At 43.8% G+C, this 20,951-nt stretch overlaps 1 protein-coding gene across 4 annotated transcripts in view; it reads left to right on the forward strand.

Annotated features, from left to right (window-relative positions):
* The first annotated feature begins 9,427 nt into the window (after positions 1-9,427).
* Positions 9,428-20,951, forward strand: part of TGFB2 (transforming growth factor beta 2) — a 95,285-nt gene continuing 83,761 nt past the window's right edge. Inside the window, exon 1 of one of the 4 annotated variants that reach the window (XM_055581912.1) lies at positions 9,428-10,827. In XM_055581912.1, coding sequence (XP_055437887.1) covers positions 10,482-10,827 — 346 coding nt within the window. In that variant the 5' untranslated portion in view covers positions 9,428-10,481. The remainder of the gene's footprint in view (positions 10,828-20,951) is intronic. The other 3 variants (XM_055581911.1, XM_055581909.1, XM_055581910.1) reach the window with 3 other exon arrangements.

The following is a 20,951-nucleotide window of genomic DNA, read 5'->3' on the forward strand; positions in this document are numbered from 1 at the left end:
GGTAAAAATGGATCCCCTCCCCTGGGATGGACATAAACAATGGGTTGACATCAGCTCTCAAAACATCAGCCAGGCAGCCAGACACAGCAGTTACCCTGAAATACTGAGTAGTACCAAGCATAACATCAGGGCTGTTTGTGCATAATATTTGTCTTTGTATTATAACACTGGGCTCTCTTAAGTGTATTGTAAATAAGCTCCCGAGTCCAGAAGGTTCAAGGTGACATTATCCTTCTTTACAAATGGTAGAAATGGTAGGAATATCTATTGCATGACAGAACTGCCGTATTTTGGCCTTCATGAGGACTCCAAATACGCTTTTTAATGATGAATGAAGCTATTTTTACATGGAATATTTTTAGAAATGCCAGTATTCATTGTTAAAAATGACAAAAGAAATCAAAACTAAGTTCAGAGTTCAGTTTGGACTCACTAAGCCATGTGACCTTGCAAAGATGTCAAAACTTTTTGAGGCTATTTTGTAGCTCAGGCTTCCCTGGTGGCTCAGACGGTAAAGAATCCACCTACAATGCTGGAGACCTGGGTTCAGTGCCTGGATTGAGAAGATCCCCTGGAGGAGGGGATGGCAACCCACTCTAGTAGTCTTTCCTGGAGAATCCCCATGGACAGAGGATCTGGGTGGGCTACAGTCCATGGGGTCACAAAGAGTCAGACACAACTGAGCAAATAAGCACAGCACACATGTGGCACAGGCACAGGGATCCATTTGTTTACACTGGAGGGACTGGAATAATGCACGCACAGCGGCTGCCTAGCACAGTGCCTGCTCAAGTAGGGAGAGTCTGAAGAAACAGTATTACGTGGTTGGAGAACTAGGTGCAGTACATGTAGATACGGTATTCATTTTTAATCTATGTAATGGTAAGTGTTCTTCTTCTCGATAACGAGTTCCCCCCATAAAAGTTTAAAGCCTTGCAGATAGTATGTACTTGTGAACACCCAGTAATTCTGCTTCTAAAAACCCTCCACAGGAAAAGATCTCAATTATAGAAAATGCTGTGTGAACAATATAATAGCATTATTTTTAACAGCAACAGATTATAGACAAGTTCAGTGAAAGGAGGACACATACAGATGTCTATCAACTATGGTAACTTCCACGTGTGTGCTACCGTTTAACATGAAGGCTGTGAAGACTGGTGAAATCACATGTCAAGAATGCATGTAGACCAAAAATGTAAGATTACAAGCATTATGGCTAGCTTAAGTACATTTTTCAAATGCCAGAAATTCATTAGATGAATAGAAGAACATAATGCATTCTCTTTTTAAGAAAATAACTTTTGACTGTCTGAAAAGACGTCTCATACTGAGTACCAAAATTCTGACGTTTAAATGAGAGCCTAAGACATATTTACTGCCCACCCACTTCAGCTGTTCCAGAACCCAAACTCTAAATACTGTCTTAATACAACATGCTAAGGGTTGACAGTTGTTTTCGTTGCTAAGTCGTGTCTGACTCTTTGCCTCCCCATGGACTAACCTGCTCCAGGCTCCTCTGTCCATGGGATTTCCCAGGCAAGAATACTGAGCGGGTTGCCATTTCCTCCTCCGGGGGATCTTCCCGATCCAGGGATCAAACCTGCGTCTCCTGCTTGGCAGGCAGATTCTTTACCACTGGAGAGATGCAACCTTTCAAATATGAGTTGGATCAGAAAAAGTGATAATAGCAAATCTTTATACAGTAATTACCATGTTCCAGATACTATCTAACATTTTCTAATACCCTTAACTCATCCGATCTGTCTTCCTATAACCTTGTAAAGGAGGTGCTGTTATCCCCAACATACAGTTAAGGAAACAGGCAGTAGCTTAAATAACTTGCCCCAGGATACAGAGCCAACTAATACAATCCGTCATAGACTAATACAAGTTCCAGTCATAGACGCCTTTAAACACAACAGTGGTTTACTCACATTTTAGATGATATTAATGTCTTAGAGAAAATGAGATTCTAGAAATTTGTACTTTGTTCCTGGGGAAAAAAGCGTAGTACATTTTTTAATCTCATATACTCATGACATGAACCTATGGCTAGTGGAAGGTAGGGGTGGACAGCACATTTCAAAAGGCATTTTCCTGGGCGTTAAGCAATTTAAAGATAGGCTTTATTTTGGTTGCTACGGTCAGTTTGTTTATGCAACATACTATTGGAGAATTTATTATAGATCTTATTTGAGTATGTCTGACAACTAAAGCTTTACTATCTGATTATCTGGATGCTGCAGAAATGGAACCACCTTAACTATTGGAGTGGATTAGTTCCCTGGTCTGTAGCTCCTTTTATACTAAAATATGATATATTGCCCATAACTCTGTTTGTTATACTTCATAACATTAGATGGTTTATGAAAGCGTAAGGGCTGGCATTTTTGCTATTAAGAATTTAGATATTCAAACTGTGCTTTCAGAGTAGATTTTAGTTTAGAATATTATTGGGTAGGAGATAACAGGTAACTAAAACTTTATAATTTTTCCTCTAGAAAAGAAGTCAATGGAAAATATTCTTGAGGTGAAGCTTAATTGCAGTTTTCTTTTTAAATTATAGCCCAATGACACTGTATGATTGTTTAATAGGCCGTGATGAAAATACCCAGGGAAATCGAGCATGTCAGTTTTCTCCACAAATAGAAAGTTGTGAGACATACCACTTTTCTCCTCTAGGTGGCATGAGTTAGGCTCTCATTGAATTAACTGCTTTTTTTTCTTTTTTCCCAATAACAGGAGTGTTGATTCCATTTAATTGTTATAACTGGTTACATAACTAGATTGATCTTATAACAATATGTAGTTTAGTGACTGTAAGAAACTTAATTAACAAAGACTTCTTAAAAAACAAAAACTTGTTATATCTAATAACTAGGTAACTAAAATCATTTTTATGTATTGCTGAAGTCTCTCTGCCTCCTAGCATGCACTCTTTTCTGGATTTATTTCTTTGGTCTTTGATAAACAGCTTGCCATTTGATAGGAACTGTAAAGATCTGCCTTTGTTCTTGGAAAGACACATAGATACAGCTGAAACAATCTAAAAAGAAACCAGAAATGTAGGTGCAGCTCCCAGGTGTCCCTGGTTTTGTTGCAGCCTTTACTGTTTACTAAACTGGAAAGATCAACATGTAAAAAGTCAGTATGACATGACCTGGAAGCGGCAAATGACACAAACATTCTGTTCTTTTTTTCTGTACACTAAAATGGGGAGAGGACACTTTATTTTTACCTTGCAGATTCTTTCTCTGTTGTTCACTTTCCAAAGTTTAAAAATGAGTTTGGCTGTACCCAGAATACAAGAGACACTTGCTAATCTCCAGTCATTTTCATCTTCATCCTCTTCTTCCTGTCCGTGTGGCAGATGGGCTTTCATTGAGTTCCAAAGAATCTTGACCAGGCACCTTTCAGGGGCTTCATCTTGGGGGTGATGCATGTTTATATAAACGCTACAATCATACAATTCCGCATTTTCAAATTATAGCTCTCATAGTGATTATTAGAATCAGTAGCATAAGCAAAGAAAAAAAAGGCTTGAAAATATGCATAATACTGATATATCACTCGAGAAAAGGTGAAAATTTAACTGAAGCATTGTTACAGGTTCAGATTTGAAGGTAGCTTCATTTTAGGGTGACAGCCTGGGACAGTCCTGGTTTCCTCCTGTTGTCCAATGTGTTGATGAAAAGCATCCTCTTCACTCTTGAAGGTTTTTGGGTTTGTGTGATGAATTATACTGTTGCCCTCGATGTAAGGACTAACCTTTTCTGAGACTTGAAACAAACATCAGGAAAAGTTTGTGGCCCTTAGTCTCCATTTTTACAAACCATTACTACCATGTGGCTTTGCTTTTTACAATATTTATTAAAATATATTTACACTGCTTTTTAAAGGACTGGTTTGATAGTCCTTTGCTAGTTCTTCCTTCTAATGTTTAAAAAAACCTACAGCCAGGTTTTCTGTTGACGTGCAATTGCTACTGCCTGTTGTTTCTTGTTTTATTTTCATTTTTTTAATTGCAGGATAATTGAAGCAGCAGAAAGGTAAGGCTTTTGAAATATGGTTAGTACCTTTGCTCATGGAAATTTGCACATTGAAACTTTTCCACAATCTATGAAGCCCCCTGAAAGGATGACACATTGATTTAAAGACTATATATGTTAAATGATAAAAATTCCACTTTATGTTGTCCTACTCATTTTAATTATGAGAATATCATTGTTTTTCTCTTATCCTTTGCCTTTTCTCTTCCTTCCTCATTCTTACATTTTTACTTTGTTCATATGACTCTGTCACCCTTTTCCCCCAGCAGCCTAATTCCAGTCTCTTGCTTTGTGAAGAGTCTGGGGACTGCTGACCTAGTGCAGTTAGTGAAGTAGGAGCGGAGATTCAGTAAAGGCAAGTGTCAAACCCTGCCCTAAAAATGAAGGAAAACTCTGCTGCTGGCTTCTTTTGATCAGCATTAGTGTTTCATCAAGCACATATCCATATTTTACTATATGAGCACTGTCCCCATAATGTTCACGTATTTGTATCTATCACTCAATGCTATTCATTGATATCTGTCACCAAGTGCTATTTGAGTGGCTGAATTGCACCCGGGGTAAGAACCAGAGTAACCAGAGTCTGGCTGATTTCTGTAAGCCCTGGCATTGACAGGATACAGGCCTCTGGAGGTTTGCCCCCCTTGTTGGAAATCTCATGGAACTGAAGAAAATGTAGAGATGGAAGGGCCGCAAAGCCATCAACTAGTCACAGTTCCAAGGTGTTAAGACCAGTGTTCCCACAGTACATCATCAGAGTGTGAGGAGTTTATCTCTTTGAAACCTCACAACCTACTAATACGCTCTGCTTTCCCTTGTCCCTGTCTCCTGAGTTCACCCCTTTATCTTTTACCACCTCTGATCTTCTCTTTCAGCTCTTCTCCTCCCTACCAGTGTTCCTCCTTCATCCTTCCATCACTTCTTTCTTAAGATAAACCTGTAGATACAGAATGGAAATGATAATTGGATGATTTTTCATGGGGGAAAAAAAATATATCATTTCATTATTTTGAGAGCAGAAACTTGCATAGACATGTATACAGAACATGAGACGAAACATGGTATGGACCAAAAAATTGTTTTTGAATCGTGTTACCAAACATAATGGCAAACCATTCCAATATTCTTGCCTGGGAAATCCCCTGGACAGAGGACGCCTGGGAGGCTACAGTACTTGGGGTCAGTAGAGTCAGATTCTGCACTCTGACACAACTTAGCAAGTAAACAAGACAAAACCAGAGATATAAGTTAGAACTTAAAAAGGCTTTTGGTATGTCTTCACATTAAAGAGTTATTTTTTATTTATCAAGTGTAACTATTGAGAGTAAAATATAATCAATTACATTTGCTCCATATATTTCTTTTCTGTACCTCCTGGTTTTTAAGTCTTGAAACCCTTGGGGAAGCTTTCAGAATTGTTACAAATGAAGTTATTCTTCCACCAGACTTAGGAAGGACCTACTAGGTTATAAACTTTTGTCTGTGATCCTTAGGGGAAAAACTCCTCTGTAGGGGTGAGTAATTGTTTTGACATCAAGCATTTGTTTAGGATCTTGTAGGAACTGCACATAAGTTAAATGAATAGACCCATTAATGAGCAAAGAAGGGCTAGCAGTTGAAACAGCTGTACCCTCTACTGCTCTGATCTGGAAAACAAAGAATTCTATTTTAGGGTGTTAAATAATAAGAACTGAAACTGGGATTTGGACTTAATTGGATTTTGGTAATCACTAAGTGTTCTATTCACCATAGAAAAAGTGTATTTTCTTATCCTTTCTTCCTGTAACTAGTAGGGGCAAAATATCATAACATTTAAAATAACAGTGAGCATGTGCTTATAGAAACTGCATGGAAGCATTACCATGAAGCAAATTCTTATCAGCATCTTCCCTGGGTTTTTCATCCAATTTATATTGGGGAAAGATCTGACAAATTGAAGCTGAAAGAGGATACAAAAATGGCCGCTAACATTTAATGAACACGCATTAAGTGCCACGTTGTGTTAGAAGCTCTCTTCGTACCTTGTGTAATTCACAATCATCTTATATTCTTGGTAGCTGTGTGTTATCCCCACTTCATAGATGAAGAAACTAACACAAGGTGTCTGAGTAACTTGTCCAGGATCATAAAGCCAGAAAGTGACAGATATTTGGATCCAAGAAAACTTGAATCTGGAACCTACCTTGTTGTTGTTTTTTTTTTTTTTTTTTTTTTTTTTAACCACAGTGCTCACCTGCCTCCTTGAGGGAATCAGGATGGTCTGTGGAGGTTAAATACCCATATGGCTATGGCAAACTGGGGAGACAGCTCTTGAAGTCTTACCTGTTGCATCTTCAAGGGATTGCTCACCTGAGTGATAGAAAGGGGCTCCTCCTGCTACACTCAAGACACGGCTCAGTCACACTACAGTGACGAACCCCTCCACTGTCCTCCCTTCTTAGGCTGTGGAAGTACTAAAAGTAGCCTCTTATGAATAGGCCAGGAGTCTAAGGAGTTGTAAAGTAAGCAATATGTATGTGTTCAACAAACTAAATATTATGGACAAAAGTGTGTGTGTTTATGTTGGGAAGGGGGTTGTCAGAAGGATTTATGGCTTAGCTTGTTTTCCTAGCAGTGATGGAGATGGACTTTTGCTGCTTTATCCACACTGGAATCTGAATCCACTTAACCTCAGGTGCGTTTGCCTTTGTATCTCGGAAGTAGTCTCCCTAATTTGAGGGGAGGCTGAACCTATGTCCTTGGCAGAGTACGGTGCCTGAGGTAACCAGCGCCTTCCAAAGCCACATCTTCACTCAGTCCCTCCTGCTTTATGTTCTGTCATTGCCTCCAGTGTAAGGATATTCAGTTTTCCTCATTTGTGTCTAGCTAGATTAGAGCAGTTCACAAACTTAACTCAAAGGGATGACAACTTGATGAAACTGCTAGCCCCATGGTAGGGCCTCTAATTTGCTTTGCCTATTGGAATTATAGCTGGTTGTCCTAACTCCTTTCAAGCTGCTTCAATTTGCAGCTGACCTAAAGAAAAGAACACACCTATGTCGATTTATACGTAATTTTCAGAATTATTCAGAGTGGGCTGGAACCATTCCTTTATGTTAGAGTTTTCCAATGTGTTTGAATAGGGAAAAATCCCATGTCCACAGGAGTTCAGAAGAGTCTCAGCCTTTAACATGGTGGGAAATATGAACCCTTGAGAGGGCAACAGTACCCAGTATCTCCTAAACTTCACTTCACCACAGAATCCTTGTTTATCAGACATGTTCTGGAACCAGTGCTTCTTAGAAATACATAGTGGGTGAGAACGTGGAAATGGATTCTGTTCACAAAATCCAGTTCTGCTTCTTACTTGAATAAGGTACTTAGCCTCTCTGTACCACAGTCTCTTCATCTGCAAAATAGAGATGATAATAAAAATACTTTGTGAAGATTAAATGAACATGTACATCTAGGGATCTACCGGCTTCCCTAGTGGATCAGACAGTAAAGAATCCACCTGCAATGCAGGAGACCTGTGTTCAATCCCTGGGTACGGAAGATCCCTTGGAGGAGGGCATGACAACCCACTCCAGTATTCTTGCCTGGAGAATCCCATGGACAGAGGAGCCTGGAGAGCTGTAGTCCATGGGGTCGCAAAGAGTCGGACATGACTGAGTGACTCAGCACAGCACAGCACGTTACTAAGTGTAAAATGGTCTGCTACTGTTACTACAGCTATTTTAACTCTCTACTTACTAATGATATAGACCCCATACACATGGAAAGTTTAAATTCCAAAAGTTAGAGAAAGTTCCTTGTGACCTTTCTGTAATAAAAGGAACATCTAAACTACAGAATGATATAGTGGCCTTGAGTCTGGGGGAAAACTCAACAGTTTGCAGTTTAAATCATCTGTCTATTTGGTATGGCTACAGTCATGATGAAAATGTTTTTTGAGTAAAGGTAAAAGAAAAGAAAAAGGGAAAAGTGAACAGGGGCAAGCATTATTTTTATTCATCTCATTTGGACTAGGTTGAAATAGAAAATGTCAAGTTATGAGTAGTGTATAACAGCAGACATCTAACACTTAAAATCCCAGCTTCCTGGATATATGCTGTGGAAAAAATGAAGTTGGTCACTCAGGTCTAGCTGGGGAAGAAGGTGAAGAGAAAGCCTTCGGCAGCAAATTAAGAGGATATCCATTCATTCAAACAGCAAAATAAATGCAATTCATTCTCTGGGTGCACAAGATAAAGTTCTGTTTCAAGTGCAGAACCAGGCTGTGAACAACAAACCATAATAAGCTTTAGGACAGAGGTACCAGCGCAGGTGCTGTGGAATCTCAGAAAATGACTCCACTAAAAGACCCTGGTGCTGGGAAAGACAAGGCAAAAGGGGAATAAGGCGGCAGAGGATGAGAAATTAGATAGCACCACCGACTCAGTGCACATGAATTTGGGCAAACTCCGGGAGATAGAGAAGGACAGGGAAGCCTGGCAGCTGCAGTCCACGGGGTCGCAAAGAGTAGAACATGACTTAGTGAGTGAACAACAGCAAAGAAAGTGGAGCTTGGATGACCTATCTCAGGGGCTGGCCTGGCCCAGAGTCAACTGTTTGATGCTCATTTGCCTAAGTGTGCGAGTGTGTGTGTGTGTGTATGTGTGAACAATATGGGAAGAGTAGAGCAAGTGAGCCCATATGGGAAGCCGTGAGCAAGCCACATGAAGTAAAAATGGGAGGCTTGGTCGCCTGTCCTTCACCAGACGGGTCCAAAATGACTATATAAAGTAAATACCATAAATCACTTCTGTCAGGGCGCACACTGCACCTCCTCTCTCCCTGCCTCTCAGCCACCCTCATTTCCACACCCCCTCAACGGTTCAGGGAGAGCTCGTGGTCTAAGTAAACGAGAGGACTCCTGACTGTAATCCTAGCACGTCACTTTGTTGAAGGCAAACACGTGGTTCGGGGAGAACTTATAAATCTCTCCTCCCTGGCAGGATCGTGATGTTATCTGCTGCCAGCAGAAGGTTCGCTCTGAGGGGAGCTCCAGAAGCTCCCGAAGAGAGAGAGAGACAGAGACAGGGAGAGAGAGAGAGAGAGGTCAGCCAGAGAGATATAGAAGGACCGAGAGAAAGAGAGGTAGAAAGGAAGCGACACACCGGGAAGGGAGAGAGCGCAAGTGAAGGAGGCCCTGGGAGAGGGATGGAGAGCTAGGATAACGGTCTAGGGAGCCATTCGGGAGCAAACCGAGGGGGCTGTCCGGCTGCAGAAAGGAGAAAGCAGGAGAGGACCTTCTGCGGGCTGCCAAGTGCCTGCTGCCCTAAGCGAGAAAAGCCCACGTGGGAGAGAAACCAGGCGAGGGTGGGTCGGGGTGGGAGTCCGAGGGAACCCCTTCGCCACCCCGCTAGGAATAAAACTCCCCCGCCGGCGCGTCGCAGGGCTGCCGCTGCGGTCCGCCGGCGGCGAGAGCCACGGCGGCGGCCGCCGCTCGCCTGTTGCCGGGTTGGCGTTTGGAGCGAGAGCAGAAGGAGGAGCAGAAGGAGGGAGCTGGAGGCCGGACGCGTTCGCCAGCGGCGGCAACGTGGAGTGAGCGGGCGGGTCGGCGCGCCGGCCGGGGTGTCGGCCCCCGCGCGCAGCTCCGGGAGCAGGATCCTCGCCGCCTCCCTGCGCGGCCTCTGCGGCCCGCGCCGGACCCGGCCGAGTCCCGGGCGCCGAGCGAAGCTCTCCCGCCTCCCCGCCGCGGGCCGGGCTCGCCCCCAGCGCGCGCACCCGGGCGCGCGCGCGCCCACACTCACACCACACACACACGCACACTCACACATACACTCACACACGTGTGCGCTCCTCCGCTCCGGAGCTGCTGCCGCTCCTGCTCTCAGCGCTGCAGTGGAAGGCAGGGCCGCGCCGCGCCGCTCCTTCTTGAAATATATAAATTGGAGCCGGCCGGCCTCGGCCGCCCCCCTGACAGCGCGGCCCGCGCCCCTCCCGCCGGCGCGCCTGCTGCCAGCCCCGGGACCTTTTCATCTCTTCCCTTTTGGCCGGAGGAGCCGAGTTCAGATTCGCCACTCCGCACCCGAAACTGACACACTGAACTCCGTTTCCTCCTGCTAAATTTATTTCTGCCTAATAGCCACTCGTCTCTTTTTTCCGCCCCCCCTCCCCTCCATCTCGTCGCTCCAAGAAAACTTTTGCCGACTCCCTCAAGTGCAGGTTCCCCCTGCCCGTCGTGTATTAATATTTCCACTTGGGGAACGACGTTGCCTTTTCTTTTGAAAGGAATTCAAGCAAGATACCTTTTTCTCTCGGACATTGACTCTCGATTGTTTGCAAAAGTTTCGCATTAAAAAAAACTACCTGATCTGTACTTTGAGAGTTGCTAGGGTTTTTTTTTTTTTTTCCTTACTTTTTACTTAAAAGAAAAAAAAAATTTTTTTTTCCACCTTTAAAAAAATGCACTACTGTGTGCTGAGCGCGTTTCTGCTCCTGCATCTGGTCACGGTCGCGCTCAGCCTGTCTACCTGCAGCACGCTCGACATGGACCAGTTCATGCGCAAGAGGATCGAGGCGATCCGCGGGCAGATCCTGAGCAAGCTGAAGCTCACCAGCCCCCCAGAAGACTACCCCGAACCCGAGGAGGTCCCCCCGGAGGTGATCTCCATCTACAACAGCACCAGGGACTTGCTCCAGGAGAAGGCGAGCCGGAGGGCGGCCGCCTGCGAGCGCGAGCGGAGCGACGAGGAATACTACGCCAAGGAGGTTTACAAAATAGACATGCCGTCCTTCTTACCCTCGGAAAGTAAGTACCGCTCTTCGCTTCCATTCCCCGGGGCTTAGCGCTGCCCGAGGCTTCCAGAACCGCAGCCACTCCAGGGATAGCCCTGCCCTCTGGGGTCCCCGGCTCGCTCCTTCCCCTTCTCCGGTCCTCCGTCCCACCCACCTCCTTGCCAGTTGTGTGCTTGAGAACATTAGGCTTTAAAACGTGGAATTGCGACTTTATTTTCTCCATTTCTTCCTCTCCCCCACAACGCCCCCGTCCTTTATAAGGCGTTATTCTCTCTCTCTTTTTTTCCCTCTTCCCTGGAATTCTCGACTCGGCCACCGGCTAGGAGTCAGCCCTCCTCTGTCAAACTCCAGGCACTCCCCGGGGCCGAGTTAAACCGGGAAACCTCGGTGGGTTTGTTTTCTTTGCTCCGATTGGCCTGGAGCCCGCCGAACTGGGGCACGAAGGGTTAAAAAAAAAAAAAAAAAAAAGTGGCTCAAAACGAGCCTCACCGGAAGGCGCCCCATTCCGTGCCGACCTATCAGCTGATTCTGCAAGCCTTCCCTATTGTCTCTAACTCCCCGAAAAACGTCAGCATCGCCAAGACGAAACCCGATCTGGCGACCCCTCCAAAAACCTACCTCCAGCCCCTCAATTCGTGAATCTCTGACCTCGACGGGGTGTTTACATCTCCCCGTCCCCGCCAAGGCGAGATCTTGTAACCACGTCCCCTTTTGATTTCACCTGGAATGGTAGAGAGGACAGCTTCGTTTCTGGCTACGTTTAAAAGAGTTTTTTCTTCATTTTTTTTTTTTTTTTTTTTCCAGAATCCTCTCAAACCTGCCTTCTTAAAATCGCCGGTGTAGCAAATCCTTTTTCTTAGGCGTTTATCGTTTATCTTTCTCACTCAGGAGCCCGGTGTTCCCTGCCCTTTCATAGGCTTCCTGCAGTCACTTCGTTGCATTCCTGAATCTCAGCGTAGAAGACAGCCGATTTTTTTTTTTTTTTTTTTTAAACTGGCTTCTCTGAGGGCAGTGTCCTCAAAACCAGCTGGCATACAGTAGCCATGGAAGTGAAATGATTTATTGTTGGAGTTCCTTGGGGGGAAGGGAAAAGGGCAGTTAGCTTAGAATGATTTCCAAGTTCTTAAAATAAAAAAAGAAAAAGCAAAGAAGAAGCATATATTGATACCTGAGAGGGTTAAATACCAGGAAGAAGAAAAAGAAAGAAAGAAAGAAAAAAGCTCCAACTTTTGCGTATTCCAAATCCCAAGAAAATACACTTTTCATTGGTTGCCCATTTCTCTCCGCCCCTTTTCATGCCCTATATACTCTCTGGCTGCCTTCACAAAGTCTCTGTGTCTTGCCTACAGAGATAATATGGCCATCTTGGTAATTTTATCCTAGAGGTTCTAATTGCAGAGAGGTGCTTTTCTTTTTGAATATTTATATTTAGTTTGACAAGTTGTAGTTCCGGGACTTGCCGTGTCTTGTATCTGATGGTCTCAGAATATCGCTGACGTATACAACCCCAGTCTTCCTGGCGACCTCTGTTTTGCTGCAGGATCATCTCTTGTCTAAGAGCAGAGCTGAGATAGGAGATCCTGGCAAGGGGGGTCGATTTTATTATTGTAATTATGGCCCCATTCACCACAGTGGTGATAATATACCCTCCATCTTCGTGATGCGGGGCGGGGGGAGGTGGGTAAGGGGGGGTGGGAGGAAGGAAAGCTTTCTACTTGGGGTGGAGCCCTGGGGATATTAGGAAAGAAAGTTCATTGTAATTTAGTCCAACATCTTTGAGATCCAACAGGGAGTTGAGTCAGTTTGCTTTCTCTAGCACGTGCGACGTTCTACTGGAATTTGGGCAGGCAGGCAGTTATGTAGAATCAGAACAAGCCAACCCTTCAGTGTTTACCTGCAACAGCTTTAATGAACTGCTGGTATTTTCATAACACAGAGGAGGTCTGATCTTTTCCTGATATAGGTGTGGAGAGAGCAAGTTACCCAAGAGGGTTCATTCTTTCAAACCCTCTTCAATCTGAAGAATTGAGATGATCCCACCCGGGATCATAATCATCACCAAACTGGGAAAATTCTCAGATTATTAGGATTTCAGAGGTTGGCATTAAAGATGGGTGTGTGGATTCCCTTCTGTTTCCACTCCCAGCTACAAAGAAATGGAAAACCTCTGATCAGCACAGGATAAAATATACACTATCAGTTTTCCTACAAAGAATGCAGGCTTCTTAAAGTCTGAAAGGAAGTTTAGGAGCAGAAAGTCTTATTAATAGCAGATTTGATACTACTGTGCTAAGACTGTGGATAATTTTATAGAAAGTAGGTTAACTGATTTTCCAGCACTTTCTAGTTATACTGGAATATAGAGAACCCTTCCAAAAAAAAAAAAAAAAAAAAGGAAGAAAAGAAAAAAAAATCACTCCATATTTTTTAAAGGGCAAATTGAAAGGACAGCATTAGCTTATATACCAAGTCTCCCTCTTTAGGACCGTTCCACCCAACTTTTAACTTGGTCCTCTCTGAAGCTGCTGTGGGGAGGGAGTGTGCCTGTCATTTCTCAAAGGAAATCCGAGGAGGGTCACGAGCCCCAGGGATGGAGGCATGGGAAAGATCACTGGTTCATTTTTTACCACCAACTTATTAGAGTTCAGGGAGTGACTTCAACTCAAATATTACAAATATGCTCTAATTATACTCAATGAGCTATATATCATTACAGATTCTTGATAGTCCTTTGCAGGACATTTTATACAGTTCAGACGAATATTTTTAACAATGTGGAGTTTTAAAAGTAAAAATATAAGAGATATTGTATATGCCTTGAAGCATATTTTGTCTTAAATATTATCCTTGGACCAGTGTACTATATAAATACAGTAAATATGAATAGAACTGGCCAGGTGCCAATCTCCTAGGATGAATTTTAGTCAAGAAGGTATGTATGGGTTATAAATAATACTGTGTCAACATTGGAAGAAGGGGTCTGATTAGTTTTGAATTTATTCGTATTGATCTTTTCACATGCTGTTAGTTTAAGGCTCAAAGTGGAGTTTTAGGTTTACCCACACTTTTCCCAGTGGGAATTAGCAGACTTCTCATCCTTTGACAATCCACTGGAACCTCAAGGCACATCTATTCCAAAGACACTGTACTAGATAGGCTTTAGAAATTTAGAAAGAGTAATTCCACTTAATGGAGTAAGAATCCAAATGATTAACAATTGAAATATGTAGACACTTGGACAGTCAAAAAAGGAAAAAGGATGAGACAAAACTTTTTTTTTCTTTCTTTCTCCTCTCTTTCCCATGTAACAAATTTCAGGCAGGTGTCATGGTTCTTATTGTGGTGATGTTACCGCTCTTGCTATTCCCACCCTCAGGGAATGTTTGGCAATGTCTGGAGACATTTTTGGATGTCATGACTGGGGATGGAGAGGCCAGGGATTGCTCTTAACCACTCTAGAATGCACAGGACAGGTCCTCTTCCCACTCCCAACCCCCTTAAATAAAAAAAATTATGAAATTCCCATGTGGAGAAGCCTGGTAACCCTGGAATTTATTTGGGATTGCTAAGTTCTGCAGTAGCACCACCTCCAAAGTAATAACCTAAAAACAAAACATCTTTAGGCTCAAAAGGACATTAACATGGAATAGACAGATAATCAGTAAGTTTTCTTAAGTAAGTTGGAACATGAATTTCACTCTTTTGTATGATATATAGTATATTATGATGGTCTTAAAGGGCTTCAATGAGAGGCATCAAAACTTGCCATTCATTTAGCCTGAGCAGTAGCGCCACCCCACCCATCTGTAACTTCAGTCAGCAACAGTATGATGTTAGTCGGGACAGAGAAAAAAGAAGTGTGGGATTATCTTGGATTTTCCTTGCAAGGAAAATAAGCAGCTCATGTTCAGGAAGAGTGGAATCTCCAAGCTACACAATGGAAGAAAGTCAATAATCATGTTGGTTTATTCTGTCATATTGAATTAGATAAACTCAACTGTACAGCAGGAGATATCATGATGAGGTTTCTTTTGTAATTGACTCACATAAATGCTAAACATTTAATACCAGGCAATCTCGTTTTCTATTTCCCCTGTAAATTGCCAAGTGAAATCATGGAACATAGAATGGACACAGTAGTAGCACTATGGTTTGGGGCAGGGGTGCAACTTAACACTCTATTCATGGGTATATCTTTTCTGTGTATATATTGCTGGTGGTGGTGGTTTAGTCACTAAGTCGTGTCTGACTCTTGCGACCCCATGGACTGTAGCCCACCAGGCTCCTCTGTCCATGGGATTCTCCAGGCAAGAATACTGGAGTGGGTTACCATTTCCTTCTCCAGTACATGGCTGAACTGTCAACCAATGAAGGAAAATACTAGCAATTGCTAGAATATAGTAGTATTTTTGCTGGACAGTCAGGGATTATTTTTCTTTTTATTGAACTATAGTTGATTTATAATATTGTGTTAGTTTCAGGTGTACAGCCAAGTGATAGGGATTTCATTTTTGAAGATTCTGTGTGTGTGGATGCGTAAGAGACACAGAGATCAAAGACAGACTTGAACCTCTTCCCTAGACTTCCCCAATGACTGAGTTATTAATACACAGCAGACCAAGTTTTAATTCTCCCACTTGTACTGAATTGCATCATTGCTTGTACTAACTCGAGTGCCTAATTGTGGTCACATTTAACTTAGGCCACGTTCTTCTCTTCCAGGGTTTCCTCTTTTCTTTTACTTTTCAAAGTCTGGGAAAAACCCTCAAAGAAATATACTGGTTATAACTGAAGCAGTTGGGCGTCTTTGTTGCCAAGGGAGGCCGCTCTCCTCTTCTGAGGAGTCCCTACCAACCGGATGGAGGCTGGGCTTTGTCAAGCTTGAAGAGTAGGTGGGGACCCGCTGACCTGGCAGAGGCTCCGGGAGCCGCCTGTGTCTCCACAGCGACCCCTGGGGTCTACTCAAGGAACTGCACTTTTTGAATGCTGTCTTCTCCCTAGTGAAAAGTTGATGTAACCCAGGCACAGCCTCTTTCATATAAAAAGATATGAAAGAATGACAGATCCTGTTTCCTAGAGGAAACTGAGATGTGAAAAAAGGGCTAATGACTCACTGTTGATCCCATATCAAATCTGGGTTAGAACAGAGGAGGTCACCGACTGCTAGGCCTTTGCCCAGAGATTACAACACATTTCAGGCTGCATTTTTCGAAGGTTAGGGAAGAAGAGTGGAGGAGACTGCCTCTGAGGGAGATGTGCAAGCCGACCACCAAGGTGGGACTGGGGGATCCTTCTCCCTCCCTGGTCCCACCCACCCCTTTACAAGTTCAGTATTAAGGGGTGTGGGTGAGTGTGTGTATGTGCGCGCGCACGTGTCTGACCCTTTATAACCCCATGGATTGTAGCCCTCCAGGTTCTTCTGTCCATAGCGTTTCCCAGGCAAGAATACTGGAGTGGGTTGCCATTGCCTTCTCCAGGGGAATCTTCTGGACCCCGGAATCGAACCTTCATCTTATATGTCTCCTGCATTGGCAGGGGATTCTTGGCCACTAGCGCCCCCTGGGAAGCCCAGTATTAAGGTGAGCAGGGCGGGGAAGAGCTCTGGCTGCAGCTCCCTCAGCCCTCCTCATGGAGCACTTCCGGGACTGCTCAGCCTTCCTCATGGAGCACTTCCGGTCCTGCTCAGCCCTCCTCTTGCAGCACCTCCGGTCCTGAGGGACCCTGGAGAGAGGGTGTGGGTTTCCCAAATGTGCTCATTCTCCCTGTCTGCCGAAGGGTGGGTCTACTCTGCCCATGCTGAATAGCTTGATGAAACGTGCCTCTGGCCTAGATAAACAAAAGTTTCCACTGTCATTTTGAAACCATATGGTGTGCTTTGTCTTTTACTATTCTTTAAACAAGGATAGTTGTTGACCTAGGAATTCAGTGTCTTCCAGGTAGTTTCACTTTAATCACATGCTAGGGACTCTTTGATGGGTTTGTTTAGACTGCAGAGCTTGCTTCCATCCTGTGTTTGAGAGAAATTCGAGTCACGCTGCAACCACAAGTCGGTTTCGGTGGTTGTCACCGGTTTTGTTTCTTTTCTAACCTCCGGTAGGTTAGAACAGTTCTGTGCTGTGACCACCACCTTACTGCCAGATGGGCTTGGTGGCCTCAACTCTTCATAAACTCTCCCCATTGACCTCTTCCCCACAGGCTCTAGATTGCCTTCCTGTTCTCTCTTCTGGAATACCTGTGTGTAGGGTGGGGAACTTCGTTGACTCATGCCTATGTTTCTTCATTTGTAAAGATGAATAAGATGCCGGCTTCCTAGGGTTGCAAAAGACTGACCATGACCTGTGTAAAGAAGTCCCAAACCCTACCTCTGGCACTTAGTGGACCTTCCTTGCAGGGTACCTATTAATCACTGATTCCCAAAGACCATTGATTTTAAAGTGAACCCTTTTTTTATGTGCCCTGAAGAAAGAAACATCACTGACAATTGACTATAACATGCCACTGGTTATGAGATATTAAAAAGATATTTTAGAGGTGTTCTGATGTGATTAAAAGTAACGCTCTGGGGACCACTCCCACCAGCCCAGGATGTCTCAGGACCTCCATCTCATTCATTTCTTTGTAACTTTCCCTCAGAGGATCTGTTTCCATGGCTCACTCGGATAGGTCCTTAGGTGATTTTTGGCATCTAAGAGGGTGGGAACAGAGACTGGCAGGGCTGGTAATCTAGCAGGCCCATCACTGTCTAATCCTAATATAGGAAGGCCTTGAGAATTTTGGCTTTGTAGATAAGATCTCAGATATCTTAGATAACATCCAAGACCTTTCAGGGTCTGGTCCCTCCTCCTTGCTCAGCATCCCACCCCCAACTAAATCCTCCCATGATAACTACACTCCAGCCAGATCACTCTCTTTGCCTTTACCCAAAGGGGCCATTTATTTTCCTGCCGTTAGGCCTTTGTTTATGCTGTTTCTTCCACTTAGAGAGCCATCTTTTAACACCTTTAAGAATCCTTTGAGGTTAAGTGAGTGCCATCTCCTTATGAAACCTTCTTTGATGGTCCTCGTCATATTTAATTAGCTCTTCCTCTGTCTGCACTCTCACAGTACTGATACTCATCTCTGTCTCAGCCTCTTTTCTTTTGCTGTAGGTAAAATCTAGCTGTGTCCTGACCTGTCTTCATTGGTTGGTGACCTACCTCAGAACAAGAACCCACTTGGACTTAGCTATGTTCTTACAGCTTATTGTTTTTGCTCAACCAATATTTAATAAATGAATGAGGGTTTCCCTTTAGAGAATAAGACTAAGTCACCAGAAGAAAGATCTATGAGTTGAAAGCATAGTTGAAAGACCAGGAGATGTGGACAGATGGAAATCTTACCTCTGTTATCAGGGAAACCATGCCTGATGGATCTTGTTCCTATGCTAAAGGCAATACCAGGCCTTTCAGAACCACCCAGTTCCTGTTTCCAATTTTGCAGATAAGAATGAAAATGCTGGTGATAATGATGATGATGAAAGCTAATCCTCAGCGGGTACACACTATGTGCCAAGCATAGTTTTAAATATTTCATATGTGTGCACTTACTTCATTCTCACAAGTAACCCTGTATAGTCCGTACGAGTATTTTCCCTGCAACATCTGAGGACATGGCTATAACTATTTCTATCAGCGATGTCTTATTGAAAGTCAGGCTTTTAGGTATAAGTAATAGCGAGTGAAGTTGCTCAGTTGTGTCTGACTCTTTGCGACCCCATGGACTGTAGCCTACCAGGCTCCTCTGTCCATGGGATTTTCCAGGCAATAGTCTTGGAGTGGATTGCCATTTCCTTCTCCAGGGGATTTTCCTAACCCAGGGATTGAACTCAGGTCTCCTGCATTGTAGACAGATGCTTTACCATCTGAGCCGCCAGGGAAGTCAGGCATAAGTAATAGAAGCCCTAAATAGAGATCAGGAAACAGAGAGCATGACTTTTCCTGCCCTCTTGAAAACTGACGTAGAACATCCCTGAAAGGGTGGTGACTTTCCTCTCCTGTCAGGAATTCTATTCCTAGAAGCTCTGCATTCTTCCCCTCCAGAAGGCACTATATTTTTGAATCCTTTTCTACAGCCCTGGGTCTTTTTTCTTGTCTTTAACATATTCTGCTTTTATCTCTGCAGGTAGTTGATACAAATCTTGTGATCTTTCTAGTCTCCTGGTCTTCATCTTGAACTGCCATCATTTTCTTTGCAAAACTTTTCTAAATGTGATTGATAGGAGATTCATCTTGTCTCTTGAAAATGGATTGGGTAAGGCAGGATGGTGTTGTCTAATGAGCACAGGCTTGAGAGCCAGACAGACCCAATAAGTAAAAGAAAGAGAATAAGTAAAAGGGAATTGCACCAGAACAGTCTCAGAGGTGGAAAGGGAAAAGGGAGCTTCAAAGACAAGCAGCCCTACTCTAGGCCGATGGAAGTTGTTAAAACGTGGTCTTGTCTGGGTGAGCCACCTGGCTGTCTCAGTGCAAGTTATTCAAACTGCCTCAGGGACATTTCCGTTGCTTCCTGCTGAGGGGTTTCCCAGGTGGCTCTAGTGGTAAAGAACCTGTCTGCCAGTGCAGGAGACGTGGACTTGGGTTTGATCCCTGGGTCGGGAAGATCCCCTGGAGGAGGAAATGGCAACCTACTCCAGTATTCTTGCCTGAAGAATTCCATGGACAGAGGAGCCTGGCAGCCTACAGTCCATGGGGGCGCAAAGAGTCTGATAAAACTGAAGCGACTTAACACACACTGCTGAATTCAGATCTTGGCTCTGCCATCCGTAGCTTGGTGGCGGGGCTACAGCCCTGGCACTTAAGTTGATCTCAGTTTGTTCACTTGTCATGATGAAGATGTGCCCTGCCCCCTAGGATCGTGGAGGATGGGTGATGATGTGCAAAGAAATTCCCAGTGTAGCTACTTCTGGCACTTAATAGGCTTGCTTTGCAGGCAGTTATTATGCATTGAATCTCAAACACCACTGATTTCACAATGCACCATAATTTCATATGGATCCCTGGGTTGAGAAGATCCCCTGGAGTAGGAAATGGCAACCCACTCCAGTATTCTTGAAAATCCCATGGACAGAGGAGCCTGGCAGGCTACAGTCCTTGGGGTCACAGAGTCAGACACGCCTGAAGCGACAGTCTGTAATTTCATATGCCACTTAGAGCTCTCATTAATTGTAACATGCCATTGTTTCTAAGAGTGCATTGGGATTTTAGAGGTATTAAAATATGAAAAACACCTAGCATCAGGGAAGTCATGTTTGTGGATTGCAAGAGTAGCAGTCCATGTGTATATAGCAGAGCGCTCTGTCCTAGAAACACATTGAAAATAAAATTAAGAGGGGGCATGATATCTGCCCTCAGGAAACGTTTCTATTTAGTAAACTTTCAGAGCCTCTGACTGGCAATAGCCACCTCTGGCACAGGAGATCTGCATCCTGGATTCCTCCCAGCTGGAGTGTCTTGCTAGGCATGCTCAGTGCATTAATATCAGGGTTTATTTATTTATTTATTTATTGACATCTCAGGGTGTTGCAAGGGCCTGTACATTTCTAGGGGAATTTTTTTTGAAATGATTTTAACTGATCTCTCTGAATATGCATATGAGTTACATAATACTCGCCTCTTTATCTTTCTGGGCCCTAAAGGCTGAAATCCAACAAAGGTTGGGGTTGGATGAGGGAGGATGTTGTTCATAAAAGGCTGACATGCTGAAGGGGCTTCTGGGCAGCTTGTCTCTGGGCCACGCTCGGCCCCTTCTCCCAGGTCCCTTGTCTCATTGCCTCCCCTGGTGAGAGGCTATGTTGAGAAGGTAGCCAGGATGTTTGGACCTCATCTCACGTTCATGATCAGGAACCAGCCACAGCGGTTTCTTCACTGCCAGGCAATTTATTTATTTATTAATTATTATTTTCTAACATTTTTAAAGACTTTTTAAAAAAAATGCAGACCATTTTTAAAGGTTTTATTGAATTGGTTACAGTATTACTTCTTTTTTTTCCCCTAAATTCTGGATTTTTGGCCACGAGGCATGTGAGATCTTAGCTCTTTGACCAGGGACCTAACCCACAACCTGTGCATTAGAAGGCAAAGTCTTAACCACCGACTGCTG

Source organism: Bubalus kerabau, chromosome 5 (assembly GCF_029407905.1).
Source record: "Bubalus kerabau isolate K-KA32 ecotype Philippines breed swamp buffalo chromosome 5, PCC_UOA_SB_1v2, whole genome shotgun sequence".
Taxonomy (NCBI): domain Eukaryota; kingdom Metazoa; phylum Chordata; class Mammalia; order Artiodactyla; family Bovidae; genus Bubalus; species Bubalus kerabau.